The 25,844-nt window shown below is 34.4% G+C and overlaps 1 protein-coding gene across 2 annotated transcripts in view; it reads right to left on the reverse strand.

The window, feature by feature from the left end:
• Nucleotides 1-25,844, reverse strand: part of TSC22D1 (TSC22 domain family member 1) — a 133,654-nt gene that overhangs the window by 79,547 nt on the left and 28,263 nt on the right. Inside the window, exon 2 of one of the 2 annotated variants that reach the window (XM_086711803.1) lies at nt 18,885-20,848. The exons of the other annotated variant lie outside the window; for it this stretch is intronic. Coding sequence (XP_086567929.1) covers nt 20,488-20,848 — 361 coding nt within the window. The 3' untranslated portion in view covers nt 18,885-20,487. Of the gene's footprint in view, nt 1-18,884; nt 20,849-25,844 lie in introns of those variants that run through there. 2 annotated transcript variants of the gene reach the window in all.

Here is a 25,844-nt window from a genome sequence, read left to right on the forward strand (position 1 = left end):
GAAAAAGAGGTTTTTTTAACCATAGTCTAAACCAGTAAATTTCAAATTAGAGGGTAAAAGACCATCTATTTGGTGCAGGAAAAACTCTTAAATTTTTTTCTTAAATCAAAAACTTCAGAAAGATGCTGCACCCTGCTGATATTTAGCATGCAAACTGACACTGCATACTTAGTCTATCCCTGGGTCAGATGGTCTCCATCAACTACAAAGTCCAAGGTGTGTTCCACACAAGGCTTCCTCAGTGGCAGTGCTACAAAGGTACAGGAATTTCAGTATTCCTTCGACTCTTTCTTGTCATTTTCCATGTTTTAAATTCTACTGAGGTTTATGGGCATCTGATTAAATGAATTATTTTATATTGTTTTAAACAAAATAACCCACACCAAATGGAGAAAAGGCTTTGCTATATTCCTGTGAAGAAATTTAGAATTGGAATGATACTAACAATGCAAACACAAGCACATAAAAGGAAAATGGTAGAGCCAAAACACTTCTCCCAGCATGAACACCTTATTCACCACACCAGTTGATAAATGCAAGCACGCTAATCAGATCTATGAAAAAAGAACCTGCAAAACTATCAAGAATGCCACATGAAATATAGATTTGTACCCACTACCCAAACCAACAATCACAGTCCTAATAAGAATATACTGTGCTATAATTTAAGAGAATAGGAATCACTAACAAGACATCTAAAACTTAAACATCCAGAACATAAACACAAACATCTGTATTTTTTAAAGACCCGTTTAAAGCCATGCAATACTCAACCCAATTCTTTCAACATTTACAGCACTCATTAAACAGTCCTAACAAATAAAGTTATGTTACATGGGAAAGACTCGCTGTTCCTCCTATGGTAAAATGGGTAAAGGATTAAAGAGAAAAAAAGCATAGTGACAAAATGCAATCCTTAATCAGTAAATATTATCGGAAGAATTATAGGAAAAATTGCTTAATATATGAAGAAAGAAGGACTAGAGCAAATTATATAGTAGGAAATGTTGAATAGAAGATAAAAGACACACACCTTACATGTCTCAGACTATGGTACTTGCTAGATTCCACTTTCAAAATAAAACATTTTGTATGTATATGTTAAGAATTCAAGAAAAGTTTTACTGGATAACATGTAATCTCAATAGCAAATTTTTTCTTTAATAAATCGTGTGTGTGTAACTTCTGATGGAACAGCTGTTTTAACTAGAAAAGGGATTCTCAGACAAATTTACAAAGACAGCAACTCAGGTGAAAATCACTCAACCAGTCAGTCACAGGCAAGCTACTGCAGCAAAAATGCTGAAATAAGAAGTGTGCACTTAATGTTCCAGGGTTATCATCTGTGTGGTTAATTTAAAAAAAAAAAAAAAGGACCTTTAAAATGAAGAATCATTAGGATATTTCATGAGATAGGGAGCAGCTAAAAATTATTTTATTTTCCCCTATACAGTCCACTAGTTATCTATCATAAAGAACTTAGGAGTTGTTAAACTTAAGAGATGGACTATGGACTTCTCTTTCACAGAAATAAAAACATTCAAAATTTGCTGACCTTTTTTGTAATGACAAAGCAGAATCTTCAAAACAATAAACACACCACACCTGTAACTTCAATGTAAAGGGAATGTTATTAACAGTTCGTGAGACGGTGACTGCTTTTCTACAGTAACTTCCTATGAGAAAGGAATTTTAAAGACAAATGTTTTTAGAAAATCCCCATCATTTTGTGACTTGTTCTGAAATGTTGAGAGTAATCTAAAAACAAACAAACAAAAACTCTCAGAATTGCACACTCAAAATATATACTTACATTAGGGGTGAGCCAAAAAAAAAAAAAAAATACTTAGGAGTTATTGAGGTGAGCAATAAAAAAACAATTTATGTAACAAATTTGGTCCTTTTCCTAATCCAGAAGCCAAAATTAAATAGAAAATAAGATGATGCTCAAAAGCATAGCCAATAAATATACTCCATTTTTCACTGAAAATTTATAAGTTTACAATCTACATATAAATACCTTCCTTCCTAGTAGAGCCTGCGTGTCATATAATACATTTCCAAGAATTCAAAAGAGGTGTTGAATCTTCTAGCATAACCTCTTCTTCATTACAGGTAACCTGACATTTTTAGTGGGCTCAGTGGAAAAGACAATGAAAATTTTCCAATGCCGATATATACTACAGACCTATTAAGAAACTATACTACATGAAGACAAATTAATACATTTAAACAAAGGTTTGGAATTTAGACTACTTAATTAGAAAATGTGCATAAAATGTCCTTATTCAGACTGTCCTATATCCACCACCAACACAAAGAGTTCAGAGGACAAAGGTGACTGCTAGAAGGTGATTATTGATTTTTGTTTTTAATGCACTGAATTTTACAACTAAAATACCATGGCTCTAGTTTATATGAAAAGTGGAAGTGGAGCTAATTATTTTTAGAAATCTGATAGCCATTACAAGATTGTTTTTAATGACTTTCCAAAGACATTATTAAAAAAACACGAGTTCATTAAGTCACATTTTCCATGAAGAAAAAAAGGGCTTATATTAGAAAATGTACAGAATCCTACCAACTTAGAAAAAAAGGCTACATACTTAAAATGTTTAAATAAAAATTGCTTATGAAAAAGTTACTGAGTCCTTATAATTAAAACTTTAAAATTCTAGGAAGTACTTAACAAGCTATTTTACACAGATATATTTTAATCAGTGTGATAATAGTGCCTGACTTTTAACTGTTAAATAAATATCAAGGTTATTATCTGCTTTCAAAGGACTACTACAAATTTTACTGAGAAAATAAATGCAGTTCTACCTTTAGCAAAGGAGCATTTCATACGTTTCTAAGATGCCAAAGGTAATTAGTTCTCTATTAATTCAAACATATCCATTTCGCAAAATGAACTTATCAGTACCTCAGCAAGAAGAAAAAAGTTCTATACTTCAGTGTACTTTTCACTCTACAAAAGGACATGTACAACCAATCTGACTGGATGGGAATAGTCTGTTGTCCAGCAATATGCTTTGGCACCACCTAATTTTGAGAATAAAAATGCACACTAAGCTCAAAACTGCCACCAAACTCTTCTAAAGAACACGAAGCAATTCAAGCAAGAAAAACAAAAAGAGCTAGAATGTACGTTATTTCAAAACAATGACTCACAGTTAATGAGTATTTTAAGTGATTGCAAAAGACTGAAGTGATTAGTTTATTCCCTTGCTACCAAATGCCAGGTTGCCAGGAGTGTTTATTATTTAGAACCTAGGAAAACAGCCCCTAAAATTACAGAAAGGTTTTTTGATAGATTTTTTTAAACTTTCCTTCGAGAACATCCAATGTTAAGTGGCAAACTGAGTCTTTCCATGATAAATTTCTCTAATATGAAGAATAAACTGAATCAAGATAAAAAATTAAATGTTATGGAAACGACCTTTTCAACCTCCTATAGGAATAGTGCAGAGGAGAGGTCCTCAAGCGAGGAATGAAAACACAAATGCTGACAGTGGTTAATCTCCCTGTAGGAAACAAAAGCATGAGGAAAAAAAAGAAAGGATAAATTAATGAAATGAAGAGCTAGCTAAACAAACAAGCAATGATTCACTACACATCACCCTAAATTTAAAAATTCTTGTGATGTTCTTAAACTAAAATTATCACTAAATATCCCTTCCCAGATACAATCACAAGTCAGAATCATTTGAGAGTTCAGAAAGTCATCAAACCTATACTTAAAGCCAAATCACAACTACCTTGAATATTTATCTTTAAAGTCAGAAACAAATCTAATGTTTGTTTTGGAAGGCCTGAAAAGTGGAACCACTATTAAGTGCCAATTATTTTCATAATGTATCAGAATCTAGAAATAGATTCCAGAATTTTTTTCCTTCAATAACATTTATTTTACCATCATAGAAATGTAGGGGGCTGGGAGAAAATGTTACAATTCAAGTTAATTCAGCTTTTATAGGAAATTCTTTCGATTATATTGGAAGCTTATCTTTCATTAGATTACTTTCTTTTTCCTTAGTGAAGGAAAAATAAAATTGGTATCTTAAGAATCAATTAATGATGGGTATAAGCCAGTTAACTGTGCTAAGCACTGGCAAATGATAAACAAAAGCAAACAAGATCCTTGGCCTCTTGGGGTCTTTTAGCTGGAGGGGGAATATGGCACATAAAAATGTAAAACCATGACTATAAGCAATGAGACAGTAGGTACACAGGTCACTGTGAGAGCAAATAGATGATCTAACCTCAGAACATCAGAGGAGGTATTCCTGACATAAGAAAATGACCACTGAGCTGAGACATGAAGGATGAGAAGGAAAAACACCATGTGGCCAAAGGTGAGACGGGACAGATAAATAGGAACTCTTTCGGGGTTTCACAAATTATAATATAAAGGATTTGTGTCCCTATCCTTCCCATAGATCTTAAGAGCAATAGGAAGTCAAATGAATGTTTTAATTAAAGGGATAATATCATTAAATTTGTGTCTTAAGAAAACATCACGCTGGCATACTGTGGCAACTGAATTCAATTAGTGCAAGGGTATATACAAGGAAACAACTTAGAAATGTTGTTAGGAAATTATTTCAAGTTAGGAAATAATGGACTGAGCCAGAGTAGTGGAAACAGGAAAACAGGTTGTTGAGATATTTTAGACACAAAATAAGACTGGATGATGGACTGGGGTAATATTCGCTAAAATGGGGAAAGGTAAAGGAAGCCCACATTTGGGGGGGGGGCAAGATCATAAATTCATAAAACATGTTTGAAGTGCTCTCGGAGCACATGCAAAGAGATGCCAAACAGGTATTTGGTCTATAAAGTTGGGCCAGTGTTATTAAACTTGAATCATCATTATAAAGGTGATGAATCTGCAATATGGATACAGACGCCCGAAGAATTGAAATCATGACCAACCTTAGCAATTCCAATGTATAAAATAAAACCTCGGTAGAGTGGGAATAGTCTGCAAATGAGACTGAGAACCACCAAAAAAGATACAAGGAAATCAGAAGTGACCCACAGAACCAAAATGTCAAAAAAGAATGACATCAGTTGCTTTGAACGCTTCTGACAAGATAGGAAAATTGTCCATTTGATTTGGTGATGAGTATTATTATTATTATCAATAGTATTATCAGTATTATTTCAATGAAGTTATTAAGAGGTAGAAACAAGCCCAGAGTGGGTTGAGAAGGCAGCAATGTTGGAAGAAATCAATGGACAGAATGTTATAGTCAGTTTTGGGTACATAGATGATGGGAGGGCAGGGCAGCAGCTACAGTTACCTATTTTTTTTAATTGGAGAGATTTTACCATGTTTATAGGCATATAAGAAGGATCTAGTTGAAAGGAAGCAGGTGAATATGAAAATAAAGAAGGGATAACAAAATGTTAGGACATCTAAGAAAGCAGAGGTGGTATGATGTAGCACACAGGAGGGAGAGAAAAGGATGAGGGTGGCAAAGGCACGTTTTATGTCTGTCATCAGGGAGAGTGAAGCCTCTCTTTCTCTGTACAATAGGAAGTGAGGGATCTGTGGAGAAAAGCTACATGTTACTCAATGTAAGTATATCCTAATGTAATAAAATCTTACTTAAATGAGGGCTTTACACAACAACAGAAACACTTGCATTTATTGCGGGACGTGACACATAGTAAATGCTATATATATATATGTCCATTTAATCCTCAAAACAATGCTGTAAGTTCATTAGCTCCTTCACAGATGAGGAGCCTAAGGCACAGGGAGGTTCAATGATGTGCTGAGGTAAATGGCAGCACTGAGTCCTCAAAAGCGAACACTGACTCTACAGCCAATGCTCCAACAATGTGCCACCCGGCCTCCTGGTGGGCATGAGACCGCCTCTACGCACCCACACTGTCCCTACAGAATGGTGGGTTCTTCAGACACATAAGGTCCTAAGTCTCGGACTGCTGGGATGAGAGTTCTGTTGACCCCCACATTAGCAAATAATAAAAATATGAATTTATGGCTAAGAAGCCTAGGCAGTTAAGACTTCATAAACTGACCTTTGTAATCACCAGTTCACACTAGTGAGAAAGAATCCCAAAGATTTCTTTTTAAATCTTTCATCTCTTATTTTCTGGGACAACTATCCAATAGGACCGAAGTGGCATTACAATTCATCTATTTGTGTGTGGATGTCCCTCACTAGATTTGGGCATTTCAAAGGCTGCCTATGTCTACCCCATTAAAATATTTGTTCAGTGTCCACTATATGGAAACCACCGTGCCAGGTGCTAAAAAACAACATAAACAAGAGAGCCACAATCTCTGGTCACTGGAAGTCAACTAACAGACAATATATGCTTTTAAATTGAGAAAAATACTAGGAAGAAATCAATGTAAGAATGAAAGGCGAGATGTAGAACTGAATGTTTATAATATAGTAGCTAGAGAAGGCATCTCTGAAAACATTTAAGCTGAGACCTAAAAGCTGGAAAAGGGATATTCCATTACTACAAATCTGCTAAGGTAGAAGATATATAATTTAAATAATTCAGAGACTAAATGAAATAAGCCCAAAGCTGTCTGGAGAGCAAAAGCAAGGGTAAAATTGAGGAAGAGTCAGGTCAAGATCACTTAGGGCCTAATAGGCCATGATAAAGAATTTGGATTTCATTGTTTTTACAATAGAAAGCAATTAGTATTGGGGCGCCTGGGTGGCGCAGTCGGTTAAGCGTCCGACTTCAGCCAGGTCACGATCTCGTGGTCCGTGAGTTCGAGCCCCGCGTCAGGCTCTGGGCTGATGGCTCAGAGCCTGGAGCCAGTTTCCGATTCTGTGTCTCCCTCTCTCTCTGCCCCTCCCCCGTTCATGCTCTGTGTCTCTCTGTCCCAAAAATAAATAAACGTTGAAAAAAAAAATTAAAAAAAAAAAAAGAAAGCAATTAGTATTGAGCAGAAAACAGACACAATTTTATTTATGCTTTAAAATTATAACTCATAGACAGATGCCGAGGTCAAACAATAAGGCAGGGAGACCTGTAGCAGTTCAGGCGAGAGGTGATGGTGGCTTGGAGGAAAGGTTGGTAGATGGAAATGGTAAGATGTGGACAACTTTGAGAGAGACTTAGGAGTTAAGTCTGAGCTTTGAAAAGGGAGCAAAAGTAATTCAGAGGAGAAAACACCATCTCTTCAAATAATGGTGTTAAAACAACTGGACATCCACATGCAAAAAAAAAAAAAAAATTTTTTTTTTTTTTTTTGCCAAAGAAGTTAACTCAAAACTGATCGTCTAAATTTAAAACTCAAAACTGTAAAACTTCCACAAGATAACACAAGATCTAAATGACTATGGGTATGGCAATAAGTTTTTAGATACAACACCAAAAGCATGACCCACTAAAGAAAAAAAACAATGAAGTGGATTTCATTAAGGTTTAAAACTGCTCCTTTGCAAGAGACACTGTTAAGAGAACAAAGACAAGCCACAGACTAGCAGAAAATATTTGCAAAACACTTATCTGGGAAAGGACTAGTACCCAAAATATACAAAGGATTCTTAAAACACAGTAAGAAAACAGATTTTTAAAAGGGCAAAACATCCAAACAGACAGACACCTGTCAAAGATGATATACAGATAGGTAAGAAGCTTATGAAAAGATACTTGGTATCATGTCACTAGGGAACTGCACATTAAAACAATGATGCCACCATACATCTACCTATTAGAGTAGCTACGATCCCAAACACCAACAACACAAAACACTGACAAGAGTGTGGAGCGAAAGGAAGTCTCATTGACTGCTAGTGGGAGTGCAAAATGAACGGTTCAGCCACTGTGGAAGAGTTTGGTGGTTTCTCACAAAGCTAAGCATAGGCTTACCGAAAGACTCAAAAATCACACTACTAGGTATTTTTCCCAATGAGTTGAAAATGTATATCCATAAAAAACTTGCATATGAATGTTTACAGGACTTTGCCCTTAAGTGCCAAAACTTGGAAGAAACCAAGATATAATTCGATAGGTGAAAAAATAAACTGCAGTAGAGTTATACAGTGCTAAAAAGAAATGTGCTATGAAGTCACAAAAAGAAAAGGAAGAACATTAACTGCATATTGCAAAGTAAAGAAGCCACTAGAAAAGGCTACATACTGGTATGACTCTAACCATATGAAAGCCAAACTACAGACACAGGAAAAGTTCAGTAGTTGTCAAGGATTGGGATGGTGAAGGATAAAAAGGTGGACAAAAAAAAAGGGGGGGGGGGACAGATTTTTAAGGGCAGTGAAACTCTTATGTAAGATGCCCTAATGGTGCATACAGGACATTAGGCACAGTGAGTGAATCCTAACTTAAACTGTGGTCTTTAATGTATCAAAAGTGGTTTAGCTGCAAGAAATACACTAAATAACTGCAAGATATTAATTAGTAGGGAAAGGAGGAGGAGGAATTGATATAGATACTTTCTGTACCCTTTGGTCAATTCTTCTGTAAACTTAAAACTGCTGCAAATAGGGGCACCTGGCTGGCTCAGTTGATGGAGCATGTGACTCTTAACTGCAAGGTTTTGAGTTTGAGCCCATGTGGAATAGAGTTTACTTAAAAAAAAAAAAAAAACTGCTTTGGGGCCCCTGGATGGCTCAGTCAGTTGAGCGTCTGACTTCGGCTCAGGTCGTGATCTCACTGTTCATGGGTTTGAGCCCCACGTCAGGCTTTGTGCTGACAGCTAGGAGCCTGGAGCCTGCTTCAGATTCTTTGTCTCCCTCTCTCTCTCTGTCCCTCCCCTGCTTGCACTGTCTCTCAAAAGTAAATGTTAAAAAAATTTTTTTTTAAAAACTGCTATATATAAAGTTTAAAAAGTCCAAAAAAGAAACAAGTGAGGTAACAAATAATGAAGAGACTGAATATGGGATGTAAGGAAGAGACCACTCCATGGTTTTTGACATAATGAGATAAACGATGGTGCCGCACTGAGAAAAATAGCTCAGGATTGGACATTTTAATTTGCTTTAATTATCCAACTGAATATCAAGACTGGAGCTTTGAGGAAGGGCTAGAGGGGAGGGGGGAGATAAACATTTGGGGAGAGTTAACAAAGGTATTTAACCATGGTAATAGATAAGATCATCTAAGTGTAAAGGGAAAAGAGGTTAAGGGAAAAGCTCAAGGACTGAGCACTGAACTACTCTCCATAGCGTATAAAAAAATAAGACCAGCAACAGCAACTAAAAAGTAAAGGCAGGGAGGGAAATCAGAAGTATATGCTGTTATGGAAGTCATAAAGAGGGTGTTTCAGAGGTAAAAGCGTTCAATTACACTGAATTCTGCTAAAAGGTCAAAACAGCACAGGTTAAGTGCCCAGTGGATTTGGCAACAGGGAGGACTTGGGTGACCTTGACAAGAGCAGTCCTAGCAGTATTAGATGCAAAAGCCAGATTGGAACAGATTGAAAAGTAAATAAAATTTGAGAAACTGTAACATTATGAGCAGACAATTCTTGGTAATAAAAGTGAGAAGAGATTGCATAAGTTAAAGGGGGCGAAGATTAAGTAGTTTCCTCTTCTTAACATGATATATGACTGAATAACTAGACACAATAATGATCCAACAGAGAAGGAGCTTTGTTCATAAGAGAGAAATACTACAGCCACAAAGTCCTTGACAAGATATAAGAGATACATCCAGGCTCCAGAGGACAACAAAAAAAGCAAGATTTTGAAAAGAGGTGTACAAGTGTAGAAGCATCTTAATATCACCAATGTTTGGGAGATGCATGAAATTTAGTACTAAATGATTCATTAAATGAATCAAATTAAATAATTATAATGGCTTAGAAGGCTCCTAGTAAAGCACCATTACTTGTGTAAGGACAAACCAAATTGAAGGCAAATTCAAACATTTAAAAATGCTCAGTGACTTCCAGTTTCCTTCCAACAAGTACAAGTTGTCACTTCCTGAACATACAACAAGAAAAAAGCTACACTGAAAATTAACAAATTCTCTTATATCCATCAGAGATCTAAGGTCACAGGATCAACTACCAGCCCCAAAACTGAAGAACTAGGCAAAATACAGATATCAGCAGCTTGCCAGGAGAAACCACCACTGAAGCCAGCCGGGTAGAAAAACATAAAAGGAATTGACTAACTGCTAGAGACTGAGGGCCCATGAACTTGAGACATTAAAATTTTCAGGAAATCAACCTTAAGGGGCCTGTTACATTTTCATGAGTTTTATCTCCAGAAGCCCCATCACTTTCTCAAGGTAAAGAACAGAAAAATCTCCTCTAGTTCTGGAAGCAGAAGGAAAAATAACCATTTTGAAGTACACCCAGAGCATATGGTTCTCCTTAACAAAGGGCTGCCCTCAAGGAAAATTATTTAACCAAAGCCTAACAAAATGGAGAAAGAGAAATACCCAAATCAGGCCCTTTCTACCCTTTGCGTCTCATAAGGGGAAAGGTAGGGGGACGCTTGTGAAGGTGAAAGCCCACAGGAGAGTCCACTAAAAGATTGAGACCATTGACAGGACCACAAAGAACTTCTTCTATCCCCACACCTCACCCACCAAATCAACAAGGAATTACAACGGAAAGAAGGCTCTGATTCTGTTTATAAAGGAATCTCTATGCAATCAGAGTGGACCTAAAAAAAGCACACAAGAGGTAATTTCAGCCTGACATATACAGGTAGAGCAAACAGTAAACAGACTAACACCTAGTCAGATCAACATAAAACCTCACTATAGACCTATATGCCTGTTCCTTTTCCAAAACATCATGTCCAGCATTTAACAAAAAATTACGAGACACCCTAAAAGATTAAAAACCAACAACCAAAAAAAAAAAAAACCAAAAACCACACAATATGAATATACAAAGCAAGCATCAGAACCAGGTTCAGATATGACAGATATGCTGGACTAATAGACCAACAATTTCATGTAACCATTAACACGCTAAAAGCTTGAGTGGAAAAAGGAGATAACATGAAAAAATGAATGGGTCATGTAACTCTAAGAGAGAATCAAAAGGAAATGCTAGGACTCAAAAAGAAAGTCAGAAATGGAGAATGAATTTTGTGGGCTCATAAGTGGACTGCACAAAGCCTAAGAATCCATGAGCTCAAAGATATGTCAACAGAAACCTTCTAACTGAAAAGGAGGGGGGAAAGGAAGATAATATACGAAAACTATGGGACAATTATAAAAGATGCAACATACGCACAATGGTTACACCAGGAGAAGAAGAGAGAAAGGAACTGAAGAAATATTTGAAAAAATAATGGCTGAGAACGTTCCAAAATTTATGAGACACTAGAACACAGATCAAGGAAGCTCAGAGAATATAAAACAGGATAAATCCCAAAATATCTACACTTAGGCATATCACAAACTGTAGAAAATCAAAGACAAAGGAAAAATCTTGAATGAAGCCAGAGGTAGAAGAAATCTTACCTACAGAGGAATAAATCATACAAACAAGAAGAGGAAGTAAAGCAGAACATTTAAAGTGTTGAAAGGGGAAAAAAACCCTACCAATCTAGAATTCTGAATACAGCAAAACTATTCTTCAAAATTAAAGAAGAAAAAGCAACTTTTGTCACCAGTGGACCAGCCTTGAAAGAAATGCTAAAATAAGTTCTCCAGAGAAAAGAAAGATTATATAGGTCATGGGTCTACACAATTTTATTGTGGAAGAGCACCAGAGAAGTGATTATAAAAGGCAAAACAAAACCTTTTATTTTTAAAATTCTAAATTGATGTTAACACTGTTTGTTCAAGATGACAGCAACAATATTTTGGTTGATTATAGCTTATGGAAAAGTGAAACAAAGAACAGCAATGTTATAAGGGATAGGAGAGAAAAAGCAGGAATACTCTATTATATGATATCTGCACTACCCATGAAATGGTTATGTATTAGTTGAAGATAGATGATTGTAAATGTACACTGCAAACTCTGAGGCAACAACTAAAAAAAGTTTTAGAAGTATGCTAAGACGAGAGAAAATGGAATTAGTACTCAAGATCAGAAAAAATTAAAAAAGGGGGGAAACGCAAAATAAATTTTAAAAGAACAAAGGCAATGAAAAGTTACAAACAACATATTAATCCAACTATATCAAGAATTGCTTTACATGTAAGTGGCTGAAATATATCAGTTAAAAGGCAGAGACTATCAAGTGGATAATAAAAAGAAGACCCAACTACATGTTGTCTATAAGAAATTCACTTTAAATATAAAGATACATGTAGATTAAAAGTAAAAGGATGAAGAAATTATACCATGACAACACTTGAAGCTACACTAGCTTCATTAATTTTAGAAAATGTAGACTTCAGAACAAGAAAAAGATCTCAGGGATAAAGAGGGTCATTACTTAATGAAAGGGTTAATTCTCCATGAAGACATAACAAGCCTTACTACACACTTGCCTAACAATAGAGCATCAAAAATATATGACACAAAAACTGACAGAACTGAGAAAATAATTAATCAATCCACTATTATACTTAAAGACTTCAACACTGCTCTATCAGTAATTGACAGATCCAGCAGATAGAAAATTTGTAAGGGCACAGTTGAACTGAAAAACACCAATCAACTGTATCTAAGTGATACCTAAAGAATACTTCATCCAACAACAAAATATGCCTCAAGCTCACGTGGAATTTTCACCATGATTAAGGGCCATAAAACACATCATACAAAATTTAAAAGAGTAGAAATCACAGTAAGTATGATCTCAAACCACAGTGGAATTAAACTAAAAGTCAGTAACAAATATTTACAGGTAGATAGAAATCCCAAAATACTTGGGAGATTAAACAACATACTTCTAAAAAACACAGTGGTGTAAAAAAGATTTCAAGAAGAATTTTTAAATATTTCAAACTACAAGAATATAACTTATCAAAACAGTGGGATAGCACAAAACAGTGCTTAGAAAGAAGAGCAATATAAACCTAAGGCAAGCAGAGTACAAATTAGAGAAGAAATCAGTGAAACTGAAAATTAAAAAACACAAAACCAAAATCTGGCTGTTTTACCAATAAAATTGATAAATCTCTGGCCAGGCTAACAAATAAAAGGAGACACAACTAATGTTACAAATGAAAGAGGGGCCATTACTGCCAGTCTCTTGGACATTAAAAAGATAATAAGGAATATTATGAATAGTTCTATCACCACAAATTTGAAAACTTAAATGAAATGGACCAATTCCTTAAAAGACACATCTACTGAAACTTACATAGGAAGAAATAAACTGAATAGGTTATCTGTATTTTAAAAAACTAAGTAATTAATAACCTTCACAAACAGAAAGCACCAAGCCGATGGCTTCATTGGTGAATTCTACCAAATATTTAATGAAATGATACCAACTCTCTGCAATCTCTTTCAGAAAGTAGAAAGAGAAGGAACAATTCCTCATTCTATGAGGCAAATCTAGTATCGAAATCAGACAAAGGCATTACAAGAAAGGAAAATTACAGATCAATAGTTCTCATTAACACTGATACAAAAGTATTTAGCAAAACCCAAAGACGTGTATGACACAAAAGTAAATCCTAACGATGTATCAGTATCAGTTCATTAATTGCAACAAATGTGCCACACAAAAGTAAGGGGTTAATACGAAGGTAAACTATGGGAGGAAAAAACGGGGTATATGGTTGGAAGTGGGGGTCTCTACTTTCTGGTCAACTGCTCTGTAAAACCAAAACTACTCTTTAAATACAATTTGAAAATGCATACTAAGTAAAAATATCCCTTTTATCTACTTTAAACACTGAGCTTCTATAAGAAAAATGTTCCTGGGAATATGCATTCATTTTGGCAAAGATATTGGTAATCAATGGTGCGGAATTCTTTATATTTTGATAGATCTTTCAAATGCCATCTTTGTTGCTTACTGAGTATATGCCCTTGGGCAAGTTTTGAAACCTCTGGTATTATTTTTGTGTGTAAAATGAAAAACATTCCCTTTCTCACAGGTCACAGGTCAGCTGGATTAAATTAGGTAAACATACATAAAGCAGCTGGCCAAAGCTGCACACAGGAGGCATGTGTTTGTTCTTTTCTTTCTCCCTCGCCCTAAAATTCTAATTTACGTAGGGTAATATACCCTATTTCAACCCTGAAACATTCTATGTCTTCCAGGAGCTCAATTTTAAAATTGGGGGGTAAAAGGCTATTTAATTGGTAACTTAAAATGCTGTTACACTACAATAACACTGCTGTAGTAGAGTATTCGCACTATGTTTCAAGAGGCAACATAAGACTACGCCTTCATTAGAATTTAGGCCACATTCTCAGATTTCCAAGACTGCTACTTCACCATCTTCTCTGCTATTTGGGATCTATCCCTAACCTTTCCACTGAAGAACTGCTTTTTGTTTCTAATTTTAATGATGTTACTAAACACCAGTTGATTTTCTTCTCATGGTCAGTCATGTGTCAACAGTTTAGCTCCAACAGGCCTGGTTACCCTTAAATTATCAAGAACCACCTGAAAAGTAACATTTCACATTATACAAGTCATTTAAAATGGTCATTCTAGTTCATCTGAGTCAGAACTAAGCAAGCAAATACAAAATGGAAGACTGTACTTTTTAAACTATGATTTCTTAAAGTTTTAGCCATTACGATAATATTTTTTCTTTCCTGCTGAACTGCACACATTTGCCTGTACCTAAAGACTACTAGCCTAATTTTTAGACACCAAGTATTCTGCAGATCACTATAGAACGTTTTTGTGCAAGAGAACCTCAACATGCATAAAATTAAGCACCTTACTGGACAGATATAGAAAGATAAACAAAGTGGCCATGAGTATTCTATAGCCAGTCTGAGCACATCTGTGCTGTGTTGGCTCAGTGTCACACATTAAGAAAAACAATGATAAACTGAAGCATGTTCATGGAAGATCTACAAAACCTTCAAGGATTTCACAACTATTTTACATGAATAAGAACAAGAAAATGGAGGTGCTTAAATCTATTTACAAACAAAAACAAACAAAAAAATGGGCTTGAAATTAATGGGGATGTAACAGCCATCTTAAAATACCTGAAGGCTGTCATGTTTGAAGGAAATCAGACTTGCACTATGTTGTCCAGAACTAGGATCAACATGAGAAGGCGGCAGAATACAGATCTCTGAGCTTGCAGTCAAGAGATTGGAGTCCTACAATTGTTTATCAATTGTGTGATGTTAGAAATATAGGAGATATTCCTGGGTATACGCTACTTTGTATGTAAAATGAGGGTGCTAAAATAGATTACTGTCTATGGTAATTTTCAAATAAAATATGCCAAGGAAGCAAATCTTGGATCCACTTCTTACCATTAAAGCATCCTGAATAGGAAATCAGCTACCTCATGAAGTAGTGAGTTCTATCGCTAGTTCATATCAACATTATCATTTGCTCTACATATAAAGGTGAAAGTGGAACAGACAGCAAACTATTGTCCACAAACTAGTGTTCTTATAATAAGAATTAAAGGATAGGGTGAAAGATTATTGTGGTTTCTATGTTACCATCTATTGAATAAATTATACTATTATTTCTAGGGAAGAACACCTAAATCATTTTTTCAGGTCATTTGTATTGAACATTTCATTTTCCTTTGATTCTAGATACACTAAATACTATATGCTAACACTTTACTCCGAACCTACTTATTATTCCTCAGAGAATAGTAGCCTAACTTTCTTCTCTAAATGATTTTATATACTAGCCCTTCAATATTATTTTTTAATCCTTATAGAACAAATTCCCCTAAGTTACAGTATAAATGAATGTTTATAAGACTCAAATTAATTTCTCAAACCAAGTAAAAATTATTCAGTACAACAGTTTTCTAAGTTCTAGATATCACTTAATAAAAATGGGCAAAATGAAGCCAGGCAACAATCTCATGGAATATGTACTCAACTTTCCATACAAAGTATATTTTAATAGCACTCAAAGCTTAAGAAATGGTAAATCAAAACTGGATGATAAACACTAAGAGACCACAAGTAAAAGATAGCTTAAAATATAGGAGGCTAAGTACACCAAAGGTACAATGTCTATAGATGTATCTAAATGCACTCCAAAGTCATATAAAAACAATCTGTGGCTTATCCTTTTTTTTCTGGGAGAAGTTTATTTAAAAAATTATTTTCCTAATTCTACACCTGTCTGAAAATCCAAGGATATCTGTTGTAGTTTACTTCCCCATCAGACATCACATTGAACACATTCTTTGAACATTTTTCTACCTATACCATACCTTACCTCTTGAGTAGAGATCCCTTTGATCATAATTCCTGAAAACTCCGATGTATACTTTGAAGTTCCCTAACATTTTTACTGCAGTAATCTAATTACCTTAGATGATATTTAGTGTTAAAAAATTTTAGAGCATCTTTGTGCTTATTTTTGAAAACAAAAATCTTTCACATTTTAGGACTAAATTAATATGTAATCTTTTTAATGGGAAATAAAAATACCTGAATAAAAAGAAAACAAGAAATTACATGGGACATCTAACCAATGGACATTTTACTCAATTGTTTCAATATAGCAAAATAAGATCTGAGCTTGTATTTACAATAAACTGCAAAGTCAGTACTTTGCCAGTCACACTGCTTATGTGACGTTTACTTTTTTTAAACAAAAGCTATTTTTTAAAGTCTCCTCACTAATGAACAAACATCAAAATTTTACACTACAGTTAATCCAATCAATGATGGTGAAACAAGCCTATGTTCTCAACCTTGAAGATACCAAGATAAACCATGTTTAACATTCTGTAATATTTTTATTTTGAAGACCATGTAGGGAAGCATCCATGTAGTAAGAATTTAAAGTATTTAAAACTCCCATTTCACCATTACTTTTATAGTATGTTTGAAGTTTCTGGTACAGGCTTTTTATTTAAACTCCACAACCCACTCTTTATACACATATAGTTATGGCTGATAATTTTTTTGTATTCAAGTAAAAAATATAGCCTTCCATTGTTTTAATGGCTTTAATTCTAAAAACAAAATTTTATCCACAGAATCTTAACTCTTTTCACTCCCTTTTCCAAACTTACCAGACTAATAAAGCCAAGAATTTTTAGTTTCCTCCTACCCCACAAACACAGTAACTATTCTAAATCATAATTTCCTTTTTCTTTATTTTTTCAGAGTATAATTTCTTTGGGGAGCCAAACTGTTTCATTTTAATCCACAAGTTGTCATTAATTCAACTTTTATTTCTTGCCTAGGACACCATCACAATGTTCATTTTTAATTTTTAGAGTCCACTTCTTATGTAAGTTTTCTTCAAATCAAAAGGGAAAAACCCTCTTGCTTCTAGCAGACTCTGCATAGAAAAGGTAAATTGTTCCAGTGGCTTCAAATAAGTTTATGTAAGCTATAAAGAATCCCAAAAACCAAGCTTTACCCTTTTCCATGTTGTCTTGATAAGGTTAAAAGCAAGAGACTCTTAAATAAGGTTTCTCCTTCTACAATTATTTGTTCAAACAGAACATTAAAACATTTTTCTTTCTCCTGTTAACAGCTCTTGTGAATTGGATAGTTCTCCAATCAGCCATTATTTCCAAATGTTCTTTTCCTGGGTTGAGAATTTGTCTTTTATATGCTATTTTGTAAGGGATTATATTTTGATCAATCTCACTTCAAAAAACTTGACCATATTATTCCTGATATTTACAGTATTTACTCAAGAGTTTTAATGGTTCGTAAAATGGACACACAAAAACGGTATCTTAAAAAAAAAAAAAATCCAATTCTGAAAACAAAGATGAAGCTTATCAGGAAAATAAGAAAAAAGACTAAATAGATCACCTATTTCATACATTTGGGACTGGATGACCCAATGAAGAATCATTTTAATTTAATAGTTTTTAAAAATTTTTTTTTCCAAAAAGGTTAACATACACAGGAAGAGGATATATATTCAGAAATACTTAGAGGAAGACACATAAATTAAAATACACTTAAAAATACTGTTGTAGTTTTCATTTTCTACTCCTGAAACAAAAATAAGCCATTTATCAGTAAGTGCATTTTTTTCATGGAGAAAATATTTATTAGTTTTCAAATGATCACATAGTACAAATATTACACAATTAGTCATTCTAGGAAAAAAATTAGCTTAATACTAATAATCATAAAATAAACACTGAAAAATATAGGATTGCATAGTGACACGAAATATTGAAAAATCTGAAAGGAAAATGTATCAAAATAAAAGTTTAAATAAACAAATCAGTTCACATTAATATACAAAAAGTTTCACTTTTAAATAGCTTTTAGTGGCATGAAGTGAATTAAATGCACTTACATTTCTTTTGCACACTTTAAGGAACAGAGCTAAAATTTAATCAAAGCATGAGGTTAAGAGATTAAATCACTTTTCATCTTTAAAACTGAAACAAAAGGCTAATCGCACAGGCCATAAACTGGTTGGTACTGTGGTTCCAAGAGTTCAACTAACTTAATTTCCAAGCAAATTTCACTTTCAGTTCCCCTCAGTTCTTTCTAAAATGTTGGGTAGTTATTTTTTAATTTATAGGTGTCTGTGAAGACTCTTATCCAAATTTAACAAAACAAATCAAGCATACAAAGCTATAATCGTTTATGGGAATTCAGAGCTCCCTACGGAAATTTTAGTTCAAACTGATCTTTTAAACCTTTAAGTACTATACAAAAATTCGTAACTAATGGGGGGAAAAAAAGGTCTCATAGAAAGAGAGGCGACACGCCAGGTATAACTTAGCAAATGTGGCTCCTAAGACCTTCAAGATCATTTTAGATGCTTCCATATTAATAACTCGAGGATTCTTATTCCTAAACTTTATACCAAATAAAACAAACTGGCAGCATCAGGTAGCTTTTAAAAACTTCTTTAATAGCTTTTGACTGATCAGTTAATAGATGCCAAAGAGAAAAACAGAAACATTTTGATAACTACTTCCGTTTGGATCAAATGTTTTGCAACACTTATTCACATGTGGAGACTTATGCCCATACTACTAACTGCCTGTGCTCTCTACATGCGTCTTTGTTTCAGTATCGTTCAAACTTTAAAATGCCTTCAATGCAGAACAATACCTCAAATTTAACAGGTATTTACTACTTTAGAAGACCGAACAAGCTACTTTGATCTCAAAAGATGTCTCCTCTACTTCTATACTGGAATCTTTGTTGACTTGACAAATAAGAAGGCTCAAGAGCAGAAAAAGATAAGCTAAAAGAGTGTATCCTAATAATAAAAGCAATTTGGAAATAGTTAAGAAGTTCACCTTTTTATTTACTAGTTCCTTTCAGTGCCAGGCAACAAAAAATAATTTTGTAAGTTTTCTGGATCTCCTATACTACTAAAAACAAAAAATTTGCCTGCTTCATTAAGGTGATTTTCAATCCCACAAATCTTTCAAGTGAAACAGAGAGCTGCTTTTAAAAGAAAGGAGTCTCTCATACTTTCTCTATTTCAGTCTTCTGAATAGAAAGGAATATTTGCATGGCCATGTAAAACTCCAATCTGAAAAAATTATTTCATTATTTGAGCCTTTCCGTTTCCAGACCAAGAGTACACGAGAGTAAATCTTAAAGTTTATAAATGACAAGATCAGGTGGCTCTCTCATCCTTGTGTCTTCTAGATATATTGCGTGGCTCCGTTCACCACTGCCTTCCAAACTGCAGGTGCTGCATGTGTGACAGATATCATCCATGAAGGCTCTGCTAGAAGAGTTCCTTTTGCTGAAGAAGTATGATGTTTACCAGTTGAAAGAAATCTGGGCAATTAGAGAACAAATAAACCGGTCTCCCATTATCAAGATACCTGGAGTCACAGAAGGAATCCACCAAGGAAAAATGAAAACTTGCCAAAGACACCAAAGTCATGTTCTACCCATTGTAGATGATAAGAACTTCCTGGAATCAAATCCTACCCTTGGCATCAAAGAAACTAAGAGAAAACCATCTTAATGCCATGGGAAACATCTAGGACAAGGCTCTTTTGCCACAAATAACATTATTCCTAGGGACTGGAAAACTACTTATGAGTATGTATTTAACATAGCTTTCAGGGATAATATATCCTGAAACTTATATTCATTCACATTTATCTCATTAAAGAATGAAGCCTCAATTTGACAGTAAAACCATAATGGTACTATCATTGTATCTTCTAAAAGATCTAATTAATATGAAGTCCTAAAGTTTGAGGTAGGAAAAAGACCAAAAAGTTCTCTCTAACAGGGTAGGATAACACCTGGACATCAGACTTGTGCAAATTAGGAGAGCTCAGATGTCCAGCTTGCCCAAAGATGAAATACAAAAACTTCTTTTTTACCTTCCGGTAATAAAAGAGCACTTGGAAGTCCACTAATACCATTAAACATTAAAATGGGCAAATATTCCTTTTAAAAATTCCTGTGGACTTAACACAGGCAGTCACCAAATCTAGTGCCCCAAATCATCCACTGCTTTAATTATCTGGAGAGAAAATTAAATAAATTTTAGGCCTCTTTTCTGAATGGGCACTAGTTAGCATTCTCAAGAAAAAACAAACAGATTGCAGCCCCACTTGGTTCTTACATGAACCCAAGGAGTACACCAATAGAATTAAATGGGCAATGGACGGACACTCCAATCTATAAATAAACCCAAGTAAATAATGGAAAGCACCCACTTGTTTATTATCCTTTCCCACTCTCTCCAGAAGCTGGATATTCTGCCTCCAAGGGTTCAGTGGAGAAAGTGGACCCCTGACGTCAAAAGCTCTCCGTGGTCTTGGCTGTATCTGTGGTTCTAGGATCACTCCTTGCACCTCTGGTAGGAGAGAAGCACTGAAATAGAGAGCTGAATATAGATTTAAGAAAAAATTCTTATTAAGAAATTACATTCTCTGGTCATTTGAGTTTGCAATGACTTATCCTCAGGATAAAAAGGAGCTACCTTTGAGCTACCTTTGGGCACACTTTCTTTAGCGCCTTCTTAATTTGAATCTTTGAAATCTGTCACCACAAATGATTAATTCTTCAGTAACCTATTAAGAAGGGACCTATCTTGGTGTAAGCCATAACACACTCTGTGACAAACAACCCAACTTCAAGTGGAAGACCGAATCAAAAAATGATAAATTATGACTAGAACAAGAGCACAGCAGCACAGTTGTCTTAAAGGGACAGGGAAAGGAACTCGACCTCAGCTATATCAAAGGAGGAGTCCCAGTTAATTCTTCTGTCAAAGAGAAGAAGATGGATTGAAAAGGAGAAACAGAATAATCAAGCATATTAACAGGAACACTACTAAACTTTGGGAATTGTCTAAGAAGCTGAATTTGTTCTTGTTTTTAAGTCTTCAGTAATTTAAAGACTTAAACTACAGTCCCACATTATAGCAATACAAAGCTAAACCTAAATTTTATCAAGCTAGGACCACCATCACTGAAAAAGAGTTTTTCTTCAAGCACTCATATTTAAAAGTGGGAGGGCAGAATACTGTACATAGGTAATACAATCTAAAAACCTTTTTTAAATGTATGATCATTTGGTTTTGGGTCAAGAAGGACCAGGAAATAAATCATTAATGGCTACAATGCAGAAATTAAAGCAGTAAGATATACTCAAATAATAGATGATGACAAAGATACTGGAAAATAGTTTGCTTTATTATAGGAATAAGGTAAATAAGAGAAGGAAGTTCAAAGCACATAGCATCTGATCAAGGAAAAGCTGAAAGGAGAATAAGATAGGCAGATATGTATTTAAAGTTATAGGGACTGCAGGATAAATTTTAACAGTGGAAAACAGATCAATTATACTTTGTGGTACAGAGTGATATATCCCTATTAAATTTCAGATCTTCTTCTAACTAGAAAGGTGCTGCACATTCCTGTTGTATTGAACATAATCACACTATCCTATTTCATGGACATGTTATATTTGGGGATAAATTAAGAAAAAAACTGCTAATCAAGTAATTTTCTTTCTCATGCCACCTGGTTATCACAAGGGTTCCTTACCTGTTAGTGGAACGAGGACTGTGCTCTCTTGTTCTCTATCAATCAACCAACAAAGGTTATAGTCTCAGCACTAAGAAGGTAGCAACCAACCAAAGTTAGTGTTTTAATGCCTTCACTTCCTCCTGGCTCTGCCAGCCAGTTTGGAAATATACCAACACAGCTGAAAAGGAATCGTTATTCCATTACCTAACAACATTTAGACTCAATTTTTTTTTAAAGCCTGAAGAAGAAAGAACAAGCTAACCCTTCTGCTTTAGGAATATATTCAATTCTGTACAAGTGAGAAATGAAAACAGTTTGGACTAAGAAAAGAAAATCTATGATTTAACCATCAAATCTGTGATTTCCAAAATGTAAAGAAGTGAAAAAAGAAATCTAGTAGAAGTCAACGGGGTGAAACTTCCATCTAGCAAGAGGTAGCAAATAAATAAGTACGAGAGTACTTTACAAGCCTATGTGGCAGCTATTTTCTTATTTTAAGTTTCCAATAGATTTTAAATCCTCAGGTCTTTTATTTTTAAAGACTATATACTTTTTGACCAGTAGCTTACAACAGTATTTTACAGTATAATCACATTGAGGAGGTATATGAGGGATGATGATAGGAAGGAAGTACAAATTAGAAAAAGATCTGAATACTAAATATCTCAAGAATGGCACTCTAGGTATTTTCAGGAGTCCAAAAAAACAAAAACAAAAAAAAAACAAAAACAAAAAAACAAACAAACAAAAAACCCCACTATAATCCCAAAAAGATTAACAAGGTATTCCACAGTTGGAGTTCTTAAGGTATGACTTTTTAACAGATGAGAAAGGTTTAGAATTAATACATCAGAGCCATCTCATTTATGAATTCATTGTACCTACTGTAGTCCCTCTGAGACAGACAGAGACACACACACACACACACACACACACACACACACACACACACTAGCAGTACCTACAAAACCCCAAGGTTTTGCTTTCCAAGTTTCCATTTACCCTGTTCAACCATGATCCGGAAGTAGATCATCCTCTTTCTGACACGTCGTCAGGAGGTCAACAGCAGCCTAATGCTACGTCACAAGGCATAGGTCATTCACTTCACTTCATCTCATCTCTAAGCATTTTATCATCTCACATCATCACAAGAGAAAGAAGAGTGAATACAGTAAAATAAGATCTTTTGAAAGTGAGACAGACCACATTCACATAATTTTTATTAGGGTACACTGTTATAATTATCCTAATTCATTATTAGGTTATTGTTGTTAATCTCTTACTGTGTCTAATTTACAAATTAAACTTTATCATAGGTATGTTATGGTACAGGAAAAAACACAGTATGTACAGAGTTTGGTACGATATGTGTTTTCAGATATCCACTGGGAGTCTTAGCACATAACCCATATAGGTAAGGAGAGACTACTGTATACTGTGCAATCAGGTGCTACAAAAGTCTTTTTTACATTATGAAAAAAATCACCCTCTAGTCTTTTCCAGTCAATTTCCTTAACAAATCATTCTTTTTCATGTCTAATATTTCAACACAAACTAATAAGATTAAAGATTTCCAAATTAATGAGATCTAAGTAAACCTTAACTATTTTATGATATAGTTTAAAAAAATAAATTCAGAAACTATAAAAAAATATGATTTTCAAAATTTTCCAGTTTTCCTTTATTTCTTGAATACTAATCAATAGTAACAATACTTCTGATTGAAAATACAGGTTAAAAGGGAGCATTCCATTTTGGAACAAAAGATACTAACTGCTAAATTTTTATTTAAGTTACAGGCTCACTTAACTTTGAAAATGAAAAACAACTCCCAGGAAATCATATCTTGCTCAGATTAACAGTGGGCTAAGTTTACAATTTCCCCTTCAATAGGAGCTCTAAACCACTGATTTACTTACCACACCCCCACAGAATTTATAAATTAAAAATACAAACATATTTAAAAAACCAAATGCCCTTAGGATAGGTTATAGGGCTGGAGAAGTAGATACACTCATAAAAACTTCTCCCAAGTGAGATTATTTTCAAGATATAACTTCTTGATTTTGCTTAAAGTAACAAAACTTACGGATTCAACATACTCATACTCAACATACTCATACTCTGAATACAGATTTCCCTAAATAGAAATTATTTGAATCCTTGAGGAGAGCTGATATCTCTCCTGCTTCAGAAGTTAATTATTTATGATGATTGTGGATTTGATCATGTATCACTTATAAAGAAAAATGTAAAGGCACTTACAAAATGAGATCGTTATTCAAACAAGAAAGAACAACCTTTGCGAGACTACCATTGATAAAGGCTCTTAAGAATGACACAGTAGGACCTTACCTAATTCTATTTTAATAAACAGCATTCTTCTATGTAATGTTTAAAGAGATGAAAACAATAAGCACTCCACTGGAGAACCTGTATTTCAACCACTAGAGAATAAATTCTAAAACAAAGCTAACAAAATCACCTGTGCTAAAATGTCACAAAGGAACTCAAATGGATGTTAGGAGGTCTATCAATCCACTAGTACTTCAATAAAATCATTTTAACATTATCCCTAAGTATTTAAATTTTTAAAGATTTTTACTGAAAATCCAGGTATATTCAAATCAGAAACAATAAACCTAAGTATTTCGTATATAAACACCACTGAGAAATTCTCCCAAAATATGCAAACTAGACTATTTGCAATACTTGTTCTCAATACTAAATTACTAAATGAGCATATATTGCTTATTAGTTTTAAGCATTTCTAATACCAAAGAAAGAGAAAAGGCTAAGCCTAATCATTTTTAAGCAGTGAAATGCAAGGTAATGTGTTTCTACAAAGACTATTTCTATTCCTTTGTATTACAACTGACTGAAATTGAACTTGCTAATTTACAGGTTTATAGATTATTTATAAAACAAAACGTTCTACACTAAACTGGACGCATGATGTAACATATTCTTATTTTTTTTAATCACTAATCATTCTTACTGGTCCTAAGACACGTCTATTAAAAAAAAATAATAATCATCATCATCTCACAAACCCCTTCAAGTGCCCAGAACAGTCCTAGCTGGCATTAAGAAAATAAAAGAACATCCTTAACAGAAACCATGAGAGTCTATCTCCAGACCCTAGAAGAGTGCTTGGCACAGTTAATTCAGTAAATATTATACAAATGAAGTCTACTGATCAAGAAACAAACAAAAAAATTTTGTCAAGTGGCTGATGTCTAAAGTAGACACTAAAAAGTTCAACTTTCTAATCCTACGGAAAATAAAAGTATTACTTTCATGTACGTCTTTGGGGGTCATCAGCTTCTAGGATTAATTTTTCAATATGGTCAGCAGAAAACAAACGTATCCTAGGATGATACAAATTTTAGCTAAACTTTAACACCCGTTATAGATTTTCTAATCTTCTTTTCCAGATTTAAAATCAGTAAGAAAAGAAACCAGATATTGCCAGAACATCCAATTTAAAAATTTCAGTTTGAGGGGCGCCTGGGTGGCGCAGTCGGTTAGGCGTCCGACTTCAGCCAGGTCACGATCTCGCGGTCCGTGAGTTCGAGCCCCGCATCAGGCTCTGGGCTGATGGCTCAGAGCCTGGAGCCTGTTTCCGATTCTGTGTCTCCCTCTCTCTCTGCTCCTCCCCCGTTCATGCTCTGTCTCTCTCTGTCCCAAAAATAAATAAACGTTGAAAAAAAAAAAAAAAAAAAAATTTAAAAATTTCAGTTTGAGAAAGTGAAATCTTGCCAAAAAGCAAGCAAACAAACAAACAAAAACCAGCTACCTTAGAATTAGTCACAGTATTGTAATGACTCTGGAAG

Source organism: Puma concolor, chromosome A1 (genome assembly GCF_028749965.1).
Source record: "Puma concolor isolate L17-30 chromosome A1, mPumCon1.1.hap2, whole genome shotgun sequence".
In the NCBI taxonomy this organism is placed as follows: domain Eukaryota; kingdom Metazoa; phylum Chordata; class Mammalia; order Carnivora; family Felidae; genus Puma; species Puma concolor.